The sequence below is a fragment of the Phycodurus eques genome, chromosome 1, assembly GCF_024500275.1.
Source record: "Phycodurus eques isolate BA_2022a chromosome 1, UOR_Pequ_1.1, whole genome shotgun sequence".
Lineage (NCBI taxonomy): Eukaryota > Metazoa > Chordata > Actinopteri > Syngnathiformes > Syngnathidae > Phycodurus > Phycodurus eques.
The window spans coordinates 43,571,053-43,597,044 of NC_084525.1; the positions used below are offsets into that span (position 1 = coordinate 43,571,053).

Below are 25,992 nucleotides of genomic sequence, written 5' to 3' on the forward strand. Positions count from 1 at the left end.
ACTAAAGGCCTCTTTATACTCTCGCCGACAACCCCCACATTGCATCACGTGACCGACGAATTGGCCTGTGTGGCCCCTCTGCGTAGCTTGACGTGCACACGGCAAAATTTGTTGCTGCGCGTCGAACGCCGTGGAGATGATCTCTCGTGATTGGTCCATTTTAGTCACATGCTGTGATGACGTACTCAGCGTGCCCCTTGATTCTACATACCATCTATGCCGTCGCCTTCTCGATCGGTTTTACAGCAAAGAAATCGTATCATCTGGTCTTCTAGGTCCCATTTGTTCTAGCAGACACTGTTCCACGGTCGCCATTGTTGTTGCTTTGTTCCTTGTTACTGAAAGGAAAGTAAAAATGGCTACCGGAAATGGCCAAAAAAATGCAGAGACGTCAACGCGGTCGCCATCCGCGTGAGTATAAAGAAGCCTTAAGTCTTGCTGATTTACAATCCCAATTTCAATGAAATTCTGTTAAACATAAATAAAAACAGAATACAATGATTTACAAATCATGTTCGACCTATATTTAATTGAATACACTACAAAGGCAAGATATTTAATGTTCAAACTTATAAACTTTATTGTTTTGAGCAAATAATCATTAACTTAGAATTTTATGGCTACAACACATTCCAAAAAAGCTGGGACAGGGTCATGTTTACCACTGTGATACATCACCTTTTCTTTTAATAACATTCAATAAATGTTTGGGAACTGAGGACACTAATTGTTGAAGCTTTGTATGTGGAATTATTTCCCATTCTTGCTTGATGTACAGCTTCAGCTGTTCAACGGTCCTGAGTCTCCGTATTTTACGCTTCATAATGCGCCACACATTTTCAATGGGAGACAGGTCTGGACTGCAGGCAGGCGAGTCCAGTACCCGCACTCTTTTACTACGAACCTACACTGTTGTAACACGTGCAGAATGTGGTTTGGCATTGTCTTGCTGAAATAAGCAGGGAATGAAAAAGACGTTGCTTGGATGGCAGCTCACGCTCTTGTTCACAAAGAGGTGAACCTCGCCCCATCTTTGCTTGTGAATGACTGAGCAATTCAGGGAATCTCCTTTTATACCCAATCATGGCACCCACCTGTTCCCAATTAGCCTGTTCACCTGTGGGATTTTCCAAACAGGTGTTTGATGAGTGTTCCTCAACTTTCTCAGTCTTTTTTGCCACCTGTCCCAGCTTTTTTGGAACGTGTTGGAGCCCTAAAATTCTAAGTTAATGATTATTTGCTAAAAACAATAAAGTTTATCATTTTTTACATTAAATATCTTGTCTTTGTAGTGTATTCAATTAAATACAGGTTGAACATGATTTCCAAATCATTGTATTATGTTTTTATTTGTTTAACACAATGTCCCAACTTCATTGGAATTGGGGTTGTACTATGACTATGTAAACACCAAAACCACCAAAAGAAAGATCAGACTCTCTTGATCAGAAAAAAAAGTTTGTCTCTAGCTTATACCGTTCTTTAGTAATCACCAGTCAAATATAGGCTAGTTCAGCCAAATCTGTTTCTGAAGGAAGAAATCAGAAAACAGCCTTTGTGTGAAAGCAGACAGATCAAGCAGAACAATGACTTTGACAACAATATTTTTTTTTCTTTTGTGAAAAGCTCAAATATCAGAACATAAAGAGAGAGTGCTTTGGACAGACAAATAATGTATTTACAAGTATAACTATGTATAGGATTTACATTAGACAAAAATGCATGCACAAACGGGGCTCCCACACCTGCACTTTCTTCCTCCTCCACCGTTTGCTCAATAGTCCAGGTTTTTATTACCTTGCGCATAATATCTAGCAACATTTTAGCCATATCTTGATTTTATTCTTTGGTGGCAGTGAATGGGACCTTGTGTGGTTGCCATTGTCCTTGAAACCAGTGCTCGAAGCACAACCAGTGCAGTTTAGAAATATAACTATTACTATAACAATACATTGTTGAAATTTCTGTAGTGTAATGTGGAGGAAAAAAAGCTTTAAATTACGTTTTTTGTTTGCTCTGCATACTGGAATGGGAGTCGAACATATGCTGGATGCATAACCTGTAAGTTTTAAAAAATACATACAATTACTAGAGAATACTTTTTATTGATGACGTGTTTTGCAAAGGTAAAAAAAATTCTTACTTTTCTTCATCGCAATCCTAAAAGACATTCGACTCTCGGGTGTTGCATTACTGCAAGATGGACAAGTTGTAAATAGAAAATTCAAATCAGTACTGGCAACAGATGTTACATTGTAACATGAACTAGTGGAACTAAATTATGTTTATGTAACAATGATCGAAGGAGAGGAGAAGGGAGAATTGTTTGATCGCTAAATGTAGCTCACGCTACCTGAAAACGAGTTGCCTTTGTGTCCATATCATCCATATCATCTTGGGATGAAGCGCGGCTGCTTCCAGGCGATCCAGATGGAGTTCACTCATCTGACGATTCCGGATCCCAATTACTTACAGCTGGCAAGTGGCCAAGAGCATCTCAGCAAATGGCCCGGCATTTTCGGTGATAGCTTTGCTGCAAAGGGATCGGCTCGGAGCGTCATCCTTTATTCCCCCGCATCAACTAAGGCATCATTCCTGTCAGTTGCAGGAATATTTTTATTGCCTTGGCGCAATAAATTTCTAGTACGAAAAGCTTTTTTAATATTTTTTTCATTTTGTCTTCTCTCTCTTTTCTCCCATTATACTTGCCTCTTCTCATTGTGTCCTCCTTCCCGCCTCCTCCTCTTTCAATCTGAGGGATGGACGTTCACCTCAAGGCATTGTTGCCCTCAAGGGGGTGCTATTCCTCACTGCAGTTATCCAGAGGCTTGACGATCACACAAAAACTGCACAAGACCCTGCCCCACCCATCCCCGTTAAAAAAAACGCCATTGACATCTTTAGACGGCATCGGCAGGGAATAGCTCGATTCTGAATGACGTCTTTGGATCGCATTGGCAAGGAATGAGTTAAGCAAACATGAAGACCAGAGAGCTGTCTATGGGAGAAAAGCAAACCATTTTGAAGCAGAGAAAAGAGGGAAAATCGATCAGAGCTATTGCACAAACATTAGGCATAGCCAGTACAACCATTTGGTATGTCCTGAAAAAGAAAGAACCTACTTCTGTACTGAGCAACAAACATCAAACAGGTCGGCTAAGGGTATCAACTGCAGTTGATGACAGAAACATTGTGAGAGCTGTGAAGAAACACCCAAAGACAACAGTCAGTGACATCAATCCCAACCACCACAGGGCAGTGGTGAAGGTATCACAAGCCATTGCCATTCCAATACTTTTGGAGGGGACGGTATGTATTGGTAGGTAGAACACGACCAATGATGCTGGTCCATTGTGCTGCATACGGTTGCGTAAAACGGCATACATTTACGATAAGGGCCATCCATCCATTTTCTGAGTCGCTTATCCTCACTAGGGTTGCGGTATGCTGGTGCCAATCTCATCTTACTTTGGGCGAGAGGTGGGGTACACCCTGAACTGGTTGTCAGCCAGTCGCAGGGCACATATAGACAAACAACCATTCACACTCACATTCACAATTTAGAGTCTTCAATTAACCTACAATGCATGTTTTTGGAATGTGGGAGGAAACCGGAGTACCCGGCGAAAGCCCACGCAGGCACGGGGCGAACATCCAAACTCCACACAGGGAGGCCGGATCTGAACCCAGGACCTCAGAACTGTGAGGCAGATGTGCTAAACCAGTCGAGCACTGTACTGCCACTGGGAGTCCCTTTCACATGCAAAAAAATCCATCCTGCCATTTTTCCATACCACTTATCCTCACTAGGGTCGCAGGCGTGCTGGAACCTATCCCAGCTGACTCTGGGCGAAAGGCGGGGTACACCCTGAACTGGTCGCCAGCAAATCGCAGGGTACATATAGACAAACAACCAGTCCTAAACCTAAGCCAGTCGAGCACCGTATCGCCACTGGGAGTCCCTTTCTCATGAAAAAATCTATTTAATTATATTCTTTTTTTTTGCCTTTTAAAAAATGTTGTTTATTGATAGCATACGCTTTGGAGTTTAAAAAACCGTCACCTCCAGTCGATTGAAGGAATAAGCAAGTTACAACTTAATTTCAGTGTGTATGCATTGGCTTTTGTGGGAATGTCTACTTCCCCAGCATGGCCGCTATACAGGCACGTTGGTTAGCCGGCCTGATTCATTGCGCTGGCGTATCTACCTATTCATATCTATGGTGCTAACTGCAATGTGCTAACGGAAGGAATTCCAAGCATTTTTTCTTGGAAATACAACAAGCCTGCCATGCTTCAATCCAGTCTGTTATTCCCTAGTATTGATACCATCAATTGATTACCTTTTTAAATAGATATATTTACATCCGGAAGGCTAACTTGCCGAGCACAGATCGATCCAGTTGGATTGTAGAAATATAAATCGATAGATAAAGGCTCAAATTAAGCAGTCTCGTATCGCTATTTGCGGGTCAAAATTCACATTTTGTGCCTCAAAAAACACATTGAAAACCAAAACTGCGAGTCACATGAACGGATGTGACCAAGTGATTACGTCGTCACCGAAAAGGCGAAAGTGAAGCGAAGCCTGGTTGCTGGTGTGGGAATGGCAAAGCTGATTTGATAAGAAAAGTGCAAGAGCAAAAGAAGGAAAATGACAAGTGTGGTAGCATTCATATGTCAGGGATACTCTGCATCTTTATTTATCACAAACACCGTATTTGGCAACCGATTCAGTGCTGCAGCGCTGCTGCTATACATGTTTACATCGCAGCTGGTGAGTGCGCAATGTGCGTTCAGGGTAGTGATGTGTCTGTCACGAATGAAGCAGCTCTAAAATCTGGATCTTTGGCGCAAACAATGAGAACCTGTTCATGATTGGAAGCCGCTTTCGTTGTTCACTTAAGAGAGAGCCCGCACATGATTGGTCAATATTTGTTGCGTCATCTCTCTCTCTCTCTCTCTCTCTCTCTCTCTCGCTCGCTCTCCCAATTTCTCTCTCACTCTGACTGTGTGGAGCAGAGATGGGGAGGGGCAGGAGCAGCACACAGATGAGGAAGGAAGGCGAGTGAGAAACAGAGCAAGGAGCCATAAGAGAAAACACAAACGTGCTGCTAAGGAATAGTTCGGAAAATTAGTGATAGAAGGAAAAGAAGTAAAAATCTGTAAAAACTCTTATCTGGCTGGCTGCACAACTGGCACCCATCCGTGCAAAGAGAAGAATAAAGACAAGCATTTGAACCTGATATTAATGAAGGTTCCAGTGTGTGATAGCATTGTCAGTCACTTCTGAGAGAACCTTCTCCAAAACAGAAGACCGCAAATAATTTCCGACAGAAGAAACTGGATCAGCTCCTCAAAGCTGAGACACTTGGTTTCTCAATGCCAATCTTAACTATAGGTGTTACCTGAATGCAGATTTTTTTAAAAGTTTTTTTTACATATTTTAGTTTCTATTTTGTTTTGTTGTGTTTTGCAGTGATTCTGTTGGTTCACTTTAAATTTGTTTACTAGAAAATAATTTAAAGCTTAAAATGTTTAATAGTTCAATTGCAAATAGTTGTTTGTTTTTGTATTTTATTTTTTTGTAGCACCAAGTACAGTGAATAAATAAAGGCATATTTTTATAATTAATGTAATGTAAAAAATACTGCATGTTTTTTTTTTTTTTTACATTAGTATGTATAATTTTACATTTGCATAAAAGAATTTAAGTAACAAAAAATCTCGAGCCGTTCGAGCCGGCTCTTTTTAGTGAGCCAATCCAAAAGAATCAGTTCTCTAAAAAGAGACAGAATGCACTAGTTCAAGCACACTGCGTGAATGGGAATGAATATGTTCTTTTGTGATACAGTACATAATTGTAAAAATTGATTACTAGGAAAAGTATGTGTATCGAAATGCTTTTACTACTGTACAATCACACTGTCATAAAATGGACTTTGTTTTGTAATGTAAGTATACATCAGATCAAATATTTTGTTAATATCAGCCAGAGCTGCAACGAATGCAAAGTTATCAATCCCCTTTGACTATCGTTCCTGCCATACTGTGTTGCGTGTTTTTATTTTCACATTAAGGACAAACGCCCCGTTTTTGTTTTCAACCCTCATTTAAAAAAAAAAAAAAAAAAAAAGACCAGTCAATCAGCAAGTTTTTCCTCATGTTTTTGAGATTGTAGGGTGAAAGCTGCAGATGGCTACTCGTATTGACTGAATGGGTGGCAACGTGGGGGAAATTAAATGGCAGTATTTTGAGGGTAATAGCCTGTCAGTAACATATTGAGTTAAAAAAAAAGAACGATGAATTAGTTAATTTTTGGAACGGTGAATTTGGTTAAAAATGTTGAATTATGAACTGAATTATTCAAGATGGCGCCTACCAGTGTGGTCGCCTCGGTAACGCGCTCTCTAGTATTGTCTTTGTTTTTGTGTTTTTCGTCCGTCTTTGGAGACCTTACACGACTCACTTACACAAGGGGAGACCTGCTAACCATCAAGGAGGCTACTCCGGACTTTCTGTCACCAACTTTCGAAAATCCGCTCAGTTTTTTCCCCGAGTTACTCACCGGAGCGGCGTCCGCGGTTTTCGGCACATGGAGGCGGAAGCGGCGCCACAGAGGGAAACGAGCAGGCATTCAGGTGAAACTCCGCAAGAGAGGACACAGATTGGCGTTCCCGTCGATCCACCTCGCGAATGTACGCTCCCTACCCAACAAAATGGACGAGCTTCATCTGTTAAAGATGAAGCTCGTCTCTCCGGTGCTCTTCTCTCTCTACACGAACGACTGCACCTCAGCGAACCCGACTGTCAAGCTCCTGAAGTTTGCAGATGACACCACTGTCATCGGCCTCATCAAGGACGGTGACGAGTCTGCATATCGACAGGAAGCGGAGCGGCTGGAGCTGTGGTGCGGGCGACACAACCTGGAGCTGAACACGCTCAAGACTGTAGATACTTCAGGAGGCATCCTTCGCCACAGCTGCCCCTCACGTTGTCCAGCTGCCTTGTGTCAACCGTCGAGACCTTCAAGTTCCTGGGAATTACAATCTCTCAGGACCTGAAGTGGGCGACCAACATCAACTCCGTCCTCAACAAGGCCCAGCAGAGGATGTACTTCCTGCGGCTTCTGAGAAAGCACGGCCTGCCACCGGAGCTGCTGAGACAGTTCTACACAGCGGTCATCAAATCAGTCCTGCGTTCTTCCATCACAGTTTGGTTTGGTGCTGCTACAAAAAAGGACAAACTCCGACAGCAACGAACAATCAAAACTGCTGAAAGGATTGTCGGTACCCCCCTACCCACCATTGAGGACTTGCACGCTGCCAGAACTAAGACAAGGGCGTGCAAAATCCTCTCGGACCGTCTGCACCCCGGTCACCAGCTCTTCCAGCTCCTTCCCTCAGGTAGGCGCTACCGATCAACGCAAACTAGAACTAGTAGACATTCCAACAGCTTCTTCCCTCTTGCGATCAACTTCTTAAACACCTAACCTATAATTCCATTACAACAAGCTGGCAATTTTTTGACTTGAGTTCGTTGTCACATTTCTGTGGGGCCAATTATGTATTACTCGTGCACTCACTGTAGTTGTCTCGCCACGCTGCACTATTTGCATATACTGGCCACTCATGCCAGAGTAGCATCTGCTCCATTTGCACACTGATTGAGGAGTATCTGTAACATTTGCACAACCAACATTGTCCCAGATGATCGCACTACTCGTCACTTTAAACCGCATACACTCCTTGAAGTCTCGGCGCCCTTTGCACAATGGTCATTGCACCTGACTATTGCAATATTAGTCATTCGAACTGCTCTAAGTGCTAGAGGACTCTGCATCTTTTTGGACAATTGTTTTTTGTCAATGTCTTGATGTCCCCAAAGTGTTCTGTAAATTGACTGTCTGTTGTACTAGAGCGGCTCCAACTACCGGAGACAAATTCCTTGTGTGTTTTGGACATACTTGGCAAATAAAGATGATTCTGATTCTGATTCTGAACTAGTTCATTTTTGGAACAGTGAACTGAACTTTGTTTTATTTATTTATTTATTTTTTTTTTTAACTATTTCGTGTGGAAAAAGACCTTTCCCCACACTGACATTACTTGCATACAGGCTGCTTAAATGTTTTGCTCAGTGTAGTCCCTGTGTGACATATGCCCCGTATACTACCAACACTGGCAGCATGATATACGGAAGCCTCTCCTCAGTGGAAGACACATGAAAGCCCGCATGGAGCTTGCTAAAAAAACACCTGAAGGACTCCAAGGTTGTGAGAAATAAGATTCTCTGGTCTGATGAGACCAAGATAGAACTTTTTGTCCTTAATTCTAAGCGGTATGTGTGGAGAAAACCTGTCCAATATAGTCCCAACAGTGAAGCATGGTGGTGGCAGCATCATGCTGTGGGGGTGGTTTTCAGCTGCAGGGACAGGATGACTGGTTGCAAGGAAAGGAAGGAAAGATGAATGCAGCCAAGTACAGGGATATCCTGGATGAAAAGCTTCTCCAGAGTGCTCAGGACCTCAGATTGGGCCGAAGGTTCACCTTCCAACAAGACAATGACCCAAAGCACACAGCGGCTTCAAAACAACTCTGTGACTGTCCTTGAATGGCCCAGCCAGAGCCCTGACTTAAACCCAATTGAGCACCTCTCAAGAGACCTTAAAATGTCTGTCCACCAACGTTCACCATCCAAATTCACAGAACTTTAGAGGATCTGCAAGGAGGAATGGCAGAGAATCCCCAAATCCTGGTGTGAAAAACTCATTCCCAAAAAGACTCATGGCTGTATTAGCTCAAAAGGGTGTTTCTCCTACATACTTATGGCTGTGTGATATTTCAATTTTTCTTTTTTTAATAAATCTGCAAAAATAAGCACCCCATATTCCTGTGAATATGGGGTGCTGTGTATACTAATGAGGGGGAAAAATAACTTAAATGATTTTAGCAAATGGCTGCAATATAACAAAGTGACAAATTTAAGGGGCTCTGAATACTTTACGTACCCACTGTACGTTTAATTTGTTTAAAGTACACAAGAGCAGCTAAATATTAAAAGGACAGTGTAATAAAAGATGTTTTGATTGGCGATTTAGATATGCAGTGTTGCCAGAATTTAGAGGACAACACTGACATTTATGTCACATTACATAGTTCAACTTGAAGTCCCTGTAAAGTGAAAATACATTTCTTGTAAATTTGACGCTTTTAATTCACTTATGAATTAACACGATGAACGATATCATCGTGCTGAACATGTTAAAAAACGAAACAAATTGCTAAACAATCAGAATGGCTCAAAAGAAAATAGAAAGTGCTAAAGATAGTGTTAGGAAGCACTTGTCATAGATGAAAGGAAAGATCTGTTCTGTGCTTCTCGTGTTGTGCAACCGTCATTGACTGTTTCGGCACTGTGTCTTTGTTGTTGGTTTTTTTTGTTTTATTAGACTGACCAAAAGATAAAGTGCTCGCTGATGATACCGTGAGGCAGGCAATCCAAAAATGATCGAAAGAAATGTGACAGCGAATTGGCCAACAAAACAATTAATCTTTTAAATGACAATGTGACTTCAAACTTTCAGATTTTCTTTCTGAACAGAAAACACAAGTTTCCCTGAATCGGGTTGTTGTGCCAGAATCAGAATGAATTAGAATTTCTATGAATTGGAAAAGAGAGACAAAAAAAAAAATCTGAATCACAATTTCCCTGTGTTATTAAGGAAGAAGACTCTTCAATGAAGGAGCTGTTGTCCTCCTCCCCTTTTTCTCCTCAGTTAAAGTTAATGAGCCATAAACCGTTATCATGTTTATTTCGTGGTATTTCATTTTAATAGTGTGTTTTCACTTATATCAATATCACACTATATTTACAGTACTTTTTACCTCACAGTGATAAAAAAGTATTTAAAAAGTATACTTCATTTTGGGGCTGGAACAAATTTATTGCATTTCCATTCATTTTAATGGGAAACATTACCTTGGTTTAAGAACATTTCAGGTTACAAACGGGGTCATGGAACGAATTAAGTTCGTAACCCAAGGTTCAACTGTATTTGCAGATGCTCCTTCCAGAATGTGCAAAATAAACTCAGCAGCAATATTGTCCATTTGGCCACATGCAATCCTGGGTGTGCCCAGCTAGTAGATCAGCTTCCATATCCGTTTGTGTTAGCAATCAAGTTTCCGCCTGTTTTAGCACATGCAAACTTTTTTCTCCCACCCCTTCCTCGATATGTCTTTGTATTCACACACACTGATAGATACTGCAGACACTCCTAAGTATGATTATGTGTCAATCTTTTAGGAAGTCCTCCCAGGTCGACTGTTTACGTTCTGGCAGTGGTTTGAGGGAGTGATAGACCTGACAAAAAAACACCTGAGGACATACTGGAGTGATGGGTAGAAAAACTCTTCTTCTTTTTGCAGTAAATATTATCAACCTGCCGTTAGTAATAACAAAATGTTGCTCTGCTTTCTCCCCAAGGCTCATATTTGGTTTCATTGGCAAGCAGCATCTACATCTGATTCTTAAAGAGAGGCCCAACGGAACATTCTTGCTGCGCTTTAGCGACTCTGAGATTGGAGGCATCACCATCGCTTATGTGGGTGCGGCGGAGAGTGAGTACAGGCTGTGATGCTGTTTCACAAACTCAGCCTTTACAAAGATGATAACTAGTGATGCACTCACATGAAAATGGCCAAAACTCTTGACCAAAACCGAAAACTAGGAACCCAAGGCCGAAAACCTAAAGCTGAAACAGTGAAGGAAATAATCAATCAATCAGTCAAACTTCATTTGCAAGCACCTTTCATGCAAAAAATGAAACACAAAGCACTTTACATTAATTAAAATGAAAAAATAAATCAAACCCGCCAATTTATCATAAAACTATGACAATTATTCGTAAAACTGTATATATGGCTAAGACTGCAGCGCTGCTAACCTATAAATTCATTTCCAGAACAGTTTTGAAATTATGTCCAGAACATTCCCACAGGACAGTTATAGAAGTATATTATGTAGTCGAACAAGTAAACAACATTTACACAAAAGACACCAATTAATAATTTGATAAGATATGAAATCAGTTACTCTTAAACCAAACACCTCTCAGATGAAAAGAGTGTCTAGTGGATATAATAAAACCAAATAGCAAGCATCTCCAGCCCGGGGGCCACATCCGGCCCACCACATAATTTGATGTTGCCAGCGAAAGTTTATATATATGAACTGTATACACACACACACACACACCCACAGCCGATGACCCGATTATAAGTAAAAAAAACAAAAAAAAAAAAACATTTTTTTGGGAGTGTGGGCGAATATCTATAGGATAATCAATTCTAAAAAGAGCACTAATATTACAGTGCTGTGACAAAGTATTGGCCCCCTCTCAAATTCTTATACTTTTGCATAGTTTCTCCACTTTAATGTTTAAGATCATCAAACAAATTTCAGACAAATACCAGGCCCCGTGTGAAAATGTAATTACCCCCCCTCCTTGTTTAATCATAAATGTATTGTGGCTAATGACAATTTTTGGTTAATTTTCACTGATCACACCCAAACCTAATTACCTCCAGACCTGTTCATTTAAGAAATCACTCTTATTCACTGCCATTGACGGCTGTTGAATTCAAATATTCATGTTAACATGGAGGACTTGGAGTGAATGTTAAACCGAATCTGTCCCAACAAAATCGAAGTCAGTCAAAAGATCTAAAAAAGCTGCAACAAAATGACACGATTTAAAGAAATTCCAGAAGAGTCGACAAATAAAGTAATTGGCATCTATAAGTCTGGAAAGGCTTACAAAAGCCATTTTTAAAGCTTTAGGATTTCAGTGAACCATTGGGAGAACCATTGTCCTCACATTGAGAAAACAGGGAACAGTGGTGAACCTTCCCTGGAATGGCCGGACTATACAAAGATTACCCCAGTAGAACAGCAATGACTCATCCCGGAGGCCAAAAAGGAACTCAGGACAACCTCTAAAGAACTGTAGGCATGCCTTGCCTCAGTTAAGGTCAGTGTTCATGACACAACAATAAGAGACTGGCCAAAAATGGCCATGGCCGAGTTCCAAGGCGAAAACCACTACTGACCAAAAAGAATATAAAGGCTCATCTTACCTTTGCAAAAAAACATCTGAGTGATTCCCAAGACTTTTGGAAGAATATTATATGGAACGCCGAGATGAAAGTTTAGGTTTTTGGAAGCTGTGTGTCTAGTTACATCTGGCGTAAATGTAGCACAGCATTTCAGAAAAAGAACATCATACCAACGGTCAAACATGGTGGTGGTAGTGTGATGGTCTTGGGCTACGTTGCCCCTTCAGGCCTTGGACACCTTGCCGTGATTGATGGAACCATGAATTCTGCTTTTTAACAGAAAATCCTGAAGGACAACTTTCAGCCATCAGTTTGTGACCTTAAGCTGAAGCACACTTGGGTTCTGCAGCAGGATAGCAATACAAAACACACCAGCAAGTCAACTTCTGAATGGCTTAAAACAGCAAAATGAAGATTTTGGAGTGGCCTAGTCAAAGTCCACACTTGAATCCGATTGAAATGCAGTGGCATTACCTTAAAAAGGCCGTTCATGCTCAAAAACTCTAAATTTTTGCTGAATTAAAACAATTTTGAATTCTCAATTCTGAAGAGTGTGCCAAAATATCTCCAGAGATGTGAAAGACTCATTGCCAGTTATAGAAAATGCTTGATTTCAGTTGTTGCTGCAGAGGATGGCCCAACCAGTTATTAGGTTTAGGCGGGCATTACTTTTTCACACAAGGCCAGATAACTTTGAATAGTTTTGGAACGAACATGGCCTCACCGATAGCACTGTGACCCCCAACCCTGGACTGAGCTGCTTCACTGTCTCCGCTCCCCTGCCGTGACAGGCAACCACAAGGATGCCTGGTTTATCTCACACGGACAATAAATGAATTACCAGCCAGTCCGAAGGAGTTCATCAAAGCGGAGACGAGGAATCCTGACTCCTCACCCGGACCTTAAGTTAATTAGCAGTCACCTCAGAAAGCTGCGTTTCCAGTCATCAGGAGACCCCTTGGGTGTGCAGGACCCAAAAAAGTAAGCCCCACTTCTCACCACGAGGTGGCGAGGACACATCGGACCCTTCCCTGCCAGCACGCCCCGCGCTACCCTTTTGGGTGCCCTTGCAATCTCCGTTGGGAAGGAAGCAGGCAGCGCACGCCCGCTCCGCATCTTGCGAAGAGCGACACCCTGGCTCCGGCCGCCCTGCCCTGGAACACTTCTTGTTTTTTCCCTGTTTCCTTCCTCCTTTTTCTGCCAAATCCACCTGTTCCCCGTGTGGACCGGACCGGCCAAACATTCATATCGACCAGCCTGCCTAAATTGTGTTCCACACGGGTAAGTACAACTTGGGGTCTACTAAAGTATAGATTAGTGCATATTTGGGTTTAAATGAACGAGAACAGGAACCCCCAACTATATGCATTGTCACTACACGCTCATTCCACCCTCACATAACAAGTCAGTCTGCTTTGCCAATGTTTGTCTGTCCTTTGTGTGTTTTTTCCTGCATTGTTCCCTTATAGATTCCCCAGTTAGATCTCATAAAATTTTATATAAAAAGTCTTCCTGTATCATTTGTGTGTGTTTGGGTTCGACAACAGATCTCTGGTTATCGAGAACGCTTATCTAATTCCTCTAGCAACCTTCACATTATGAGACATAGAGGTTTTTCGTCACTTAGTCCTGATGTTTTACACGTCTAAAAAGAGAAGTGGTTCCCCTTTGTGAGATAAAAAGAGATTTGATTTTAATGCTAAAACTTAAAATCACGCTAAGCCGGAAGCGACTTATTCTTTTCTCCTAAATTAACAGTTTTTTTCCCAAACCAATATACGCTACAGTTTTATTTTTTCCTGAATAAATGAAATCCCCATTTATCACCAAGTTCACTTGTCTTATATTTACATTTGCGTCATGATATATACGAATTAATTTCCGGTTCAGTTGGCATCCTGTGTGGCTGTATATTATTTTATTTCCAGACCCTTATTAATTTGCCTGCTATTTTGCTCTTCAAAGTTGGCTAATCTCCGCTATAACGCAGTTCCAGCCAGTCCTAAGGTATGTGACGTCTACTGTATCACCCAATCACTTATTTTGGTGTTTTGCAACTACATGTCAAGATAGCTTAGTAATTAGCATGCCATATTTTTCCTGTTTTCCTTTTTTCCTGTCTTCTTCTTTTTCTTAATTACTCCTCGTCCTCCCTTCGTGATATTGATACTTGTCAGAAGTGTCGCTTATTCGCTGCCATGGAGGTGAAGATTAGTGACTTATGCTGTGATGACATTGGACGTAACGCGAAGGTTAGCCTCCACACCTTAGCATCATATTTAGCTGCGTTAGCTGTCATTCATATGTAGCTGGAGCGGCTAAAATAGCATGCAACTAGCATTGCCCCTTTAGTGACCTGCTGCATTGATACCGGACATGCAGTGAACGTTTGCCTCTGTGTTTCGGCATTGTATTTAGCCACACTAGCTGTAGCTCGTAGGTATCTGAGGTGAGCCACTAAATAGCGTGTAACAAGCATTCCCCCTTAGTACCCCAACAGAGGAAAGCAGCGAGGTTGGGCGACTTACAATGTGAATGTTTTTTTTTTATTGCAGGGGTGTCAAAATTTTTTTTGTCACGGGCCACATTGTTGTTACGATTTCCCTCAGAGGGCCGTTATGAGAGTTAAACCATATATATGTTTAATAGCCTCATCATATTCTTACATATACACAACAAATTGAAGGATAAATAGTTTTGAAATCAAAAGACAAGGAAAATAGTTGGTTCAACTATTGTGCAAGTTACTGTAAAAATGAGTTTGGTAACAGAAAAATGCAATATCTCAACATTTTTATTACATATGACAATTTGGAATTTGGCGGCACGGTGGTGACTGCCTCACATTTCTGAGGACCGGGGTTCAAATCCCGGCCCCACCTGTGTGGAGTTTGCATGTTCTCCCCGTGCCTGCTTGGGTTTTCTCCGGGTACTCCGGGTTCCTCCCACGTCCCAAAAACATGCAGGGTAGGTTAATTGAAGACTCTAAATTGCCCGTAGGTGTAAATGTGGGTGCGAATGGTTGTTTGTTTATATGTGCCCTGCAATTGGCTGGCGACCAGTCCAGGGTGAAAGTATTCAGACCCCCTTAAAATGTTCACTCTTTGTTATATTGCAGCCATTTGCTAAAATCATAAAGGAAAATTTTTCTCTCATTAATGTACACACAGCACCCCATATTGATAGAAAAAAAAATGAATTGTTGAATTTTTTACAGATTTAAAAATGAAAAACTGAAATATCACACAGCCATGAGTATTCAGACTCTTTGCTCAGTATTTAGTAGAAGCACCCCTTTGAGCTAATACAGCCATGAGTCTTTTTGGGAATGATGCAACAAGTTTTTCACACCTGGATTTGCGGATCCTCTGCCAATCCTCCAGATCCTCTCCAATTCTGTCAGTTTAAATTGTGAAGTTGGTGGACAGCCATTTTCAGGTCTCTCCAGAGATGCTCAATTGGGTTTAAGTCAGGGTTCTGGCTGCGCCATTCAAGAACAGTCACGGAGTTGTTCTGAGGCCACTCCTTCATTATTTTAGCTGAGTGAAAAAAAACAACCAAAAAAACCTCACACCATGATGCTGCCACCACCATGTTTCACTGTTGGGACTGTATTGGACAGGTGATGAGCAGTGCCTGGTTTTCTACACACATACCGCTTAGAATTAAGGCCAAAAAGTTCTACCTTGGTCTCATCAGACCAGAGAATCTTATTTCTCACCATCTTGGAGCCCTTCAGGTGTTTTTTAGCAAACTCCATGCGGGCTTTCATGTGTCTTAGACTGAGGAGAGACTTACGTTGGGCCACTCTGCCATAAAACCCCAACTGGCTGCAGTGATGGTTGACTTTCGAGAACTTTCTCCTATCTTCCGACTGCATTTCTGGAACTAAGCCACAGTGATCTTTGGGTTCTTCTTTACCTTTCTCACAAAGGCTCTTCTCTCCCGATTGCCCAGTTTGGCCGGACGGCCAGCTCTAGGAAGGGTTCTGGTCATCCCAAAGGTCTTCCATTTAAGGATTATGGCGGCCACTGTGCTCTTAGGAACCTTAAGTGCAGCAGAATTTTTTTTGTAACCTTGGCCAGATCTGTGCCTTGCCACAATTCTGTCTCTGAGGTCTTCAGGCAGTTCCTTTGACCTCATGATTCTCATTTGCTCTGGCGTGCACTGTGAGCTGTAAGGTCATATATAGAGAGGGGTGTGGCTTCCCTAATCAAGTCCAATCAGTATAATCAAACACAGCTGGACTCCAATGAAGGTGTAGAACAATCTCAAGCATGAGCAGAAGAAATGGACAGCACCTGAGTTAAATATGAGTGTCACAGCAAAGGGTCTGAATACTTATGGCTGTGATATTTCAGTTTTTCTTTTTTTAATAAATCTGCAACAATTCAGTTTTTTTTCTGTCAATATGGGGTGCTGTGTGTACATTAATGAGGGAAAAAATGAAGTTATATTATTTTAGCATATGGCTGTAATATAACAAAGAGTGAACATTTTCAGGGGTCTGAATACTTTCCGTACACACTGTATATCTCAGGGTTGGCGCTGGGTCATGAAAACTCTAAGCCAATGTGGCTAAACAGTATAAAAATATCCTAGCCACACTTGTGTGTCATTAGCCAAAACATCACGTATGTTGATGTGGCTTCTGCTGACGAATCATGGCTGCTTTCAAGTGATCAGTGACTGCAAACTCTCATCAGATTAAACCAGATAAATTTGCTTACTTCAACCAACTCCACTTCGTCCGATGAGCTGGGTTGGCTTGCCATATGTAATGAGCCACCACGAGTTGAGCCACACGGGGCCTCATTTCATGACAGGCTCAATCCTGATGGCTTTTTTTTAAACAAGCGGCCATCCTTCCTCTGTCATCATTTCTGACAATCACAGGAATTATTTCTATTCTTACTGTTATGCAAAATATAATCTTAGAGTGTAAGATGCATGTTGTCCAAGTTCCCCATTTAAAAAAAAAAATAAAAAATGAAAAATTCTCTCCTCTTGTCTCCGTCTCATTCGGTGGTGTCGTTAGGCCTAAAATGTTCTTAAGCCCCTCCTAAAGGATTTGGTTGCTTAAATTATTTTTTTTTAACCCAGAACATTCATGAATAAGCAGGGATAAACCACCAATAAGTGTTTTGGGAGCCTCCCCCGCAAAAATAAAACAAAAAAAAAGGCAAAAATGTGGGAGGGTGAAATCAGCAGATAGGTGAATCTGTGAGTGCCGAATGGCAAGTATGCTGAGGTCCACCGTAATTGACAAGCTTGTTAATAGTAGCTTTGGACTTTATGCTGTTAGCTTGGCGCCGGAGCTAATTGTTCCTGCCAGGATTGATGAAGACCTACCTTCTTGAAAAACTTTGTCCATCCTTCGCTATTCTCCTGCCTAGCCCTGTATTGTGAAGCTGCTGGCTGCTTACATTGTGAAGCAACATCTTATCATTTGTTGTGAAGCTCCTGACTGTTGAAGGAAGTTACAGAGTGAACTTTATGCATGAATTCACACCATGAAACAGGAGCTGAGCTCATTCACTTATAGTTGTCATCAGTGGATAATGATAATAATAGACATAATATTAATCACTACATCACCCATATTGAACTGTAGGAATCAGGATAGATGAGTAGAGAGCGTAACAAGGAAGTGACATCTACTGGAAATGTAAGTTTAAAGGATTTCACAGAATAAAGCCATTTGTGACGTAGTCTAGGAATCATCTGGAACTCAATATGGATATGAAATATGAAACTTTTCAGTCAAGGTTGTGTCAGATCTCGCTTAGCCCAGACTCCCCTGCACCTATGGTATTAAAGGTCAGATGACAAAGATGTTATGGGGTCAGTTAAAATTCACATTTGCATTGTTTATATGTTATGTAATACATACACGTAACATCCAGCAAGTTTGCAACCATAGTTTAGCTAAAAATTCGTTTTTTATGACGGATATTGAGTCCTCCCCGAACATACCCGAAGCTCAAGACAATGGGGTGTTGTTACTCTATCCACCGCAAGGGCTACCAGAAGTGACGTTGCAATTGACAAACACAGCGCGCTACACACTATACGCCATTGCGAGCAATGTGTTGGAGTATGTGGAGGAGGAGCATTTCGACGTACAGGAGCACCCAACTGAACTTGGGATCGTCAAAGCATACGTTATAGCCGATCAGGAGGTCGTAACCTGACAGTGACGACAACGAGCAGCCAAGTAGCAGCTGTACGACAGAAAAAGAGAGTGACCACTGGCTCGATGTGACGGTATGTCAAAAGCATGTCTTTTTATACACTCATTGCTTGAAATAATGCCACCCCAGGGGTGCCAATATTTTTTAGCACGACTATAGGCATTATATATTCATATATGTTTCAGAGATACGGCAGAAGCTTTTACATAGGATGCAGTATTCCTATATATTGTGTGCCCCTCGCTTGAGTTGTGTTATAACACGCCGCACACAAAGTCTTTGCCGTGTGTCTGTTGGCTTGTCATATAGGCAAAAGTACAGACAACAGTACTGAAAGGTACTTCGTGGGTCTTTGTTCCCCTCCTCCCCAGTGTGTAGTAACCATAATAGAGTCGTAGGTATATACAAGCAAATACTCACTTCTTGTCTGCGCTGCTTCGCTGGTGCATCGTGGCGGCTGGGAGATTTAGTTCTCTTGTTGGCGGTGGAGGTCCCGATGGCCATAGGAAAAATAGTTGGCACCACAGCTGGTTTCAGCCTCTGCCTAACTACACCTGTGTATCCAATGCTTTCTCAAAACACGCTGGTTCGAAGTGATCGACAGAGTTTGGCATGCTTGCTAGGCATCCATAGCTCTGAGCACATTTCTTCCCCTGTCGCGTGACTTTCACAATCCACTGGTCACGTATTCCTTCTTCACTTGGAAAGCCCCCCCAAAGAACCTTGCTGCTGCCTGAACCATTTGTACAACCAAATGCCACACAATAAACCATCGTGACATCGTTAAATCATACGACAACAAATATACAAGGAAGTGAAAAACAGCATGGAACAATAGCACACAACGCCAAATGAACAGGATGTTTGGCTTGTGTGAGGTCACAGCGCCGGAAAGAGACGAAGACCGGAAAGCACGGGATGCAAAAAGCTGAAGGCGCATTCTGCATCATATTTATCGATTTAACTGCTGTATATTTGCCATATAATCACTTCGAAATGGCAGATGTGGTTTGTAAAGAGGTTCTAGAGTTATCAAGAATTATTTTTTAATCTTTGTCCTCTGACCTTTAAGGGAGTCCTGACCGGATTTCCGTTTAAGGGGTTGAAGCTCCTCGTTGTCCTTGCGTATTACCCAATGGACCATAAACGGCAAGGGGAAGTTGCTCAAGCCGGTGTCAAAAAAGATTCACCTAGGTTTAACAGCCACCTGTGAAATGCCAGCCCCATTCAAGTTAGCCCCCGCCTCGACATAGTAACTTTAACAGATGTTAAACCACATTCCCTGAAAGCTGCTCCTACTCTTATTGAGGAGTTGCTCTTGGTACTGACCAAGGATGGTTCGACGGTCTTTATACGACATTCAGGACCCATTATTTATGTTGTAGCCAAAATAGCCTTTCAAGAACAGGAGTAAAATTATTATAGGCTTTGTTGGTATAGTGCTCTTATGTCTGCCAACATGGTTGGCACAATGCCTATCATTCTTAAAATGAAAGGAAGGGACATTTTTCTATAATTAGAAAAAGGCTGTAATGAATAGAATTTAGCATGGCCCCTCCTTGAGCCATCACCTTGTCGTGGTGGAGGGGTTTGCGTGTCCCAGTGATCCTAGGAGCTAAGTTACCTGGGGCTTTATGCCCCTGGCAGGGTCACCCATGAAAAACAGGTCCTAAGTGAGTGACCAGACAATGCACGGCTCAAAGACCCCTAATGATGAGGACAAACAATGGACTTCGTTTTCACCGGGGTCCCCCACTAGAGCCAGGCCTGGTGGGGGGGCTCGAAGGCGAGCGCCTGGTGGCCGGACCTGCACCCATGGGGCCCGGCCGGGCACAGCCCGAAAGGGTAACGTGGGTCCCCCTTCCCATGGGCTCACCACCTGTGGGAGGGGCCATGGGGGTCGGGTGCAGTGTGAGCTGGGCGGTGGCCGAAGGCGGGTACCTTGGCGATCCGATCCCCGGCTACAGAAGCTGGCTCTAGGGATGTGGAATGTCACCTCTCTGGCAGGGAAGAAGCCCGAGCTGGTGTGTGAGGTCGAGAAGTTCCGACTAGATATAGTCGGACTCGCCTCCACACACAGCTTGGGGTCTGGTACCAGTCCTCTCGAGAAGAGTTGGACTCTCTTCCACTCTGGAGTTGCCCACGGTTAGAGGCGCCGAGCAGGTGTGGGTATACTTATTGACCCCCGGCTCGGCGCCTGTACGTTGATAACCAATGACATTGAAAACCTACAACATGAAACAATTTGTGTAATAAACAACATTCCATTGCAAACTCCCACTGTACAATGAAAAGGTCCAATCACTTAATCATCTAAACTCACCCTTCGTAGTGTTGGCACTAACGATTGTGGGTCCTAATTCTTGGAAATAAATTCTTATTTATTTTTTATATTTATATTTATATTATATATATATTTATATAATATATATATTTATAATGTAAATTGCTCCTGGATGCTGTTACTGGATATACTATATGTTTGCTAATATGCACTCTTCAAGCAAAAGTGTCTGCATTTGCCTGTCTGCTTGTCCTGTTTACCTTTACTTTGGCTCCAGCTTGTGGGCGTTTTTGGTACACACAGGTATAGAAAGTGTTCCAGGGACCCTGTGGTGTAAGGCTAATTTATCCTTACCACACACATGACCTCATTAAACCTCCATCCTTTTGACCAATTCTAATAATGGACCTTTGGACCTGTATCCGATTAACAATATAGGCATACATTTCTTCATCTATCACATGTTCTATCTTTTCTTATTATGCCATGACACTCTACAAGGTAAATCGTAAAATATTTGAATTTTTATTTAGAAGAGTAATGTTTAGAAAGTGGAGAGAGCCAAGAGATAAATATAAGCCAAGTCAGAAGTATTTGGGAGCAAACAGTTATTGTGGTGTTATCCAAAGCCATGTCATTAGCCCCTATATTAATCAGTTATTAAGTGTTTCAGTGTATCTTGAAGGGGTCAGCACAGTGGCCGACTAGTTAGCACTTCTGCCTCACAGTTCTGAGGACCTGGGTTCAAATCCGGCCTTGCCTGTGTGGAGTCTGCATGTTCTCCCCGTGCCTGCGTGCGTCCTCTGGGTACTCGGGTTTCCTCCCACATCCCCAAAACAGGTTAATTGAAAACTCTAAATTGCCCATAGGCGTGAATGTGAGTGCGAATGGTTGTTTGTTTATATGTTCCCCGCAATTGACTGGCGACCAGTTCAGGGTGCACCCCGCTTCTCACCCAGAGTCAGCTGGGATAGGCTCCAACACGCCCACGATCCTAGTGAGGATAAGCGGTACAGAAAATTGATGGATGTATCTTGAAGGGGAAGAATTCAGTCTTGCAGTAATGTCAATCGAAAAAGACACACTTCAGCATCTGAGTCACCCCAGAGTGATAGACTGATTTTCCACCCTTAAAAACAGACAACATTGGTTGATGCTGCCACCCACTAAGTAGCTGGCGATTGCAGCTGCTAATTTGATTTTGATTACATTGGTAACTTGTTAACATTTAAGGGGAATTATTCTCAGTATTTTGGGGGGATTCTTCATTCTTCAAACCTCAGGCAGTTGTTTGGACAGTAGCATAATCTCAAAGTATCGACTTAGGCGACTACTTGTCATTGCAGTTGTCCAGAAGCCTGATATTCACATATTAACTGCAACAGAGCCTCTTCCCGCTCAGCCCCATTGGAAAAACACAATTGATGTCTTTCGGCGGCAATGGCGGTTAAAGATTTGCGCATTGTTTCTTTGTTACTTTGAACCTCCGATGTGAGTTGCTTGGACAGTTCTGGTGGGTTTGGCTGTTAGCCAGCAGCATTTTCATGCACTACACCACTCGGGAGTGCACTGATGCATGTAGGGCCAATGACATGGCAGTCATAGTAACAGGGGGACAGATGGGTTTTCAGTAGGCTTTACACCGATTTTATCGGCCGATAATTAGCATTTTATGCTGATCGGCTTTAATGACATAATTTGCCGATCCGATCAATGACGTCGTTGATCGGCTCCGCAAAAGACATTTCTTCGGCGTCGCCGTTGTGCACAGTATATTTGAATCCAAAAGCTAGTTTATTTTTAGCCTTGTCACGTGTCTTTTGGCGTTTACCTGTAAATATCTGAAGGCCAATAGTTATTAAAAAAAGAAGAGAAAAAAACGTCGGCGGTGTGGAACAGACAACACGTAATGCCCGGATCAGACTACAAGACAAATTTGCTCTTTCACAATTGCACTATGACAGACTACTGCAATGAAATCTTGTATTCTAATACCACTGCATCACTGGGCTTCATCGTCTCAACGCAAAGGCGACCGGATACACTCGTTACCATGGCGACGACAACAATAATGGATCGCGCCGTGTGTTTGTAAGAACAAATGGGGGAAAACGTGTGTTGGTGGTCACCGGTGCTCAGGAGAGGACGTTCGTTTAAGGCTTGCTTCAGCTATGTCCACGTACTTTTAATACGATACGGCTCGCAAGCAGGCAACAAAAACGTTATGTATCCTAGCAAGCTACTGGTAGCACGAACGGTTGTACTTAAAACATGCCGACGTTCTGTGGAAGTTTCGGTGTGGGTGAAGTAATTTAATTAAAAATAAAGTCATGTAATTACAATAACGGCATGGTGAATGACAGGTTAGCGCGTCTGCCTCACACTTCTGAGGACCGGGGTTCAATCCCCGGCCCCGCCTGTGTGGAGTTTGCATGTTCTCCCGTGCCTGTGTGGGTTTTCTCTGGGCTCTTCGGTTTCCTCCCACATCCCAAAAACATGCACAGTAGGTTAATTGAAGACTCTAAATTGCCCGTAGGTGTCAATGTGTGATTGCGGATGGTTGTTTGTTTGTATGTGCCCTGCGATTGGCTGGCAAGTGTGTGCGTGTGTGTCAGAAAGAGAGAGACTTTTGGATTGATTACACTTCATATTACCAGTTTTAATGTCAATATTTTACCATATACTGCTACTTTTAATTTTAACAAACGTTTTTAACAAATTGTGGTGACTGGAATGGATTAATTGCATTTCCATTCATTTTAATGGGGAAATTAGTTTTGAGATAAGTGCATGGTCACGGAACGAATCAAACTAATATCTCAAGGCAGCACTGTAATTGTGTTTTATTTAAGAAAACTGTGTTTGTCTATTGTTGTGATTTGGATGAAGATCAGATCACATTTTATTACCAATTTATGCAGAAATCCAGGTTATACCAAAGGGCCCACATATTTTTTATAGATGTTATTGCTGTTGAAATCATTTAATTTTGCTTCCCCTAGTGGGTGAACACAAACAGATCATCAAGAATATCCAGCCCTTCACCAAGAGAGATCTGGACATCCGGAGCCTTGGCGACCGCATCCGAGATATCAGTGACATCACATTCCTCTACCCTGACTTTCCTAAACATGACGTTTTCAAAATGTACTATTCAGGTAATCCCTTCATCTCATCTAATTTTTTTTTAAACTGAAAACTGACAAATAATCATCAGAGTGTATCCATTTTATTTTACTTTTTTAAATGCTTTTTTTTTTTTTTTTTTTTTTTAGAGCCCCAAACATCCACCAGTGGTGGCTACATCCCAGTATCACTCCATACTAAAGTGGGCATGTAAGAAAGTGTTGAGCCTAAATGCTCCAGCCAATATTAATTAATGTGATTTTGAGATATTTATGTGTGTTTGTGTGACTTTCACTCTCTTTTTTTGCAGGGAGACTGGCTCACTTGCAACTAATGTTACCAGTGTGGCACATCATACTGAAAGCCACCACAATGCTGCCATATATCAAGTGTAGGTCACTTTTGATCCACACAGTAGCTGATGTATTACATCAGCGGCAAACAAAACTCTGAATTCTAGCATCTAAACCAACATAAAATACACACAGAAAGTTAGGGATGTTTGGCTTCTAAGTGAAATTTTAGGATAAACCTAAAAACGCACTGTAACCTTTACAGGTGATTTAAGTGGACCTTCACGAAACTTTTGAATGCACATACAAATGTTCGTTTCTGTACTAGCTGTTCTCTAACAAAAAGCTGAACAAAAAAGTTCACAGTAGGTGTTTGAGCCACGAATCAACCAATACATTTCCAAGCATGTCCACTGCTATGCCTTTCTGTGACTCTTCCAGTTCCTCTGTATCTCTGTTGCAACTTCATTCATCCATCCATCCATCCATTTTCTTCCGCTTATCCGAGGTCAGGTCACGGGGGTAGTAGATTTAGCAGGGAGGCCCAGACTTTCCTCTTCCCAGCCACTTCGTCAAACTCTTCCAGGGGGATCCTGAGGGGTTCCCAGGCCAGCCGGGAGGCATAGTCTCTCCAGCGTGTCCTGGGTCCTCCCCGGGGTCTCCTCCCAGTGGGACGTGCCCGGTACAACCTAATTAGATGCCCGAGCCACCTCATCTGGCTCCTCTCAATGCGGAGGAGCAGCATCTCTACTCTGAGCCCCTCCTGGATGATCAAGCTTCTCACCCTATCTCTAAGGGAGAGCCCGGACACCCTGCGGAGAAAACTAATTTCGGTAGAATAAATCTTGTTCTTTCAGTCACGATCCACAGCTCGTGACCATGGGTGAGGGTAGGAACGTAGATCAACTGGTAAATCGAGAGCTTTGCCTTTCGGCTTAGCACCTTCTTTACTACAACGGCTCGATACAAAGTCCAAATCACTGCAGACGCTGCACCGATCCGCCTGTCGATCTCCCGTTCCATTCTTCCCTCACTTGTGAACAAGACCCCAAGATACTTGAACTCCTCCACTTGGGGCAGGATCTTATCCCCGACCTGGAGAGGGCACGCCACCCTTTTCCGACTGTGGACCATGCTCTCAGATTTGGATGTGCTGATTCTCATCCCAGCCGCTTCACACTCGGCTGCGAACCGCTCCAGTGAGAATTGGAGATCACGGGATGATGAAGCCAACAGAACCACATCATCTCCAAAAAGCAGAGATGCAATACTGAGGCCACCAAACCGGACCCCCTCTATGCCCCGGCTGCGCCTAGAAATTCTGTCGATAAAAGTTATGAACAGAATCGGTGACAAAGGGCAGCCTTGGCGGAGTCCAACCCTCACCGGAAACGAGTCCGACTTATGCGGACCAAACTCTGACTCCGGTCGTACAGGGAGCGAACAGCCCGTATCAGGGGGTTCAGTACCCCATACTCCCGAAGCACCGCCCACACGACCCCCCCCCCCCCCCCCCCCCCCCACCGAGGGACACGGTCGAACACCTTTTCCAAGTCCACAAAACCGCATGTAGACTGGTTGGGCGAACTCCCATACACCCCTCAAGGACCCTCCCAAGGGTGTAGAGCTGGAGGTCTTCGAAGTATTCTCCCCACCGGCTCACGACGTCCTGAGTCGAGGTCAGCAGCGCCCCATTCCCACTATACACAGTGTTGATGGTGCACTGCTTCCCCCTCCTGAGACGCCGGATGTGGGACCAGAATTTCCTCGAAGCCGTCCAGAAGTCTTTCTCCATGGCCTCACCGAACTCCTCCCATGCCCGAGTTTTTGCTTTAGTGACCACCAATGCTGCCGGTACCCATCAGCTCCCTCAGGAGTCCCACAGGCCAAACCAGTTGGCCGATAGGACTCCTTCTTCAGCTTGACGGCATCCCTCACCGTTGGTGTCCACCAACGGGTTCGGGGATTGCCACCAC

At 42.9% G+C, this 25,992-nt stretch overlaps 1 protein-coding gene across 4 annotated transcripts in view; it reads left to right on the top strand.

The window, feature by feature from the left end:
- The window catches only part of stat6 (signal transducer and activator of transcription 6, interleukin-4 induced), a 97,007-nt gene that overhangs the window by 53,325 nt on the left and 17,690 nt on the right, over positions 1-25,992 (top strand). For all 4 annotated transcript variants that reach the window (XM_061693529.1, XM_061693538.1, XM_061693519.1 and 1 more), the window contains exons 14-18: positions 10,309-10,403; positions 10,489-10,622; positions 23,600-23,755; positions 23,873-23,933; positions 24,034-24,114. In XM_061693529.1, the coding sequence (XP_061549513.1) occupies positions 10,309-10,403; positions 10,489-10,622; positions 23,600-23,755; positions 23,873-23,933; positions 24,034-24,114 (527 nt within the window). The remainder of the gene's footprint in view (positions 1-10,308; positions 10,404-10,488; positions 10,623-23,599; positions 23,756-23,872; positions 23,934-24,033; positions 24,115-25,992) is intronic.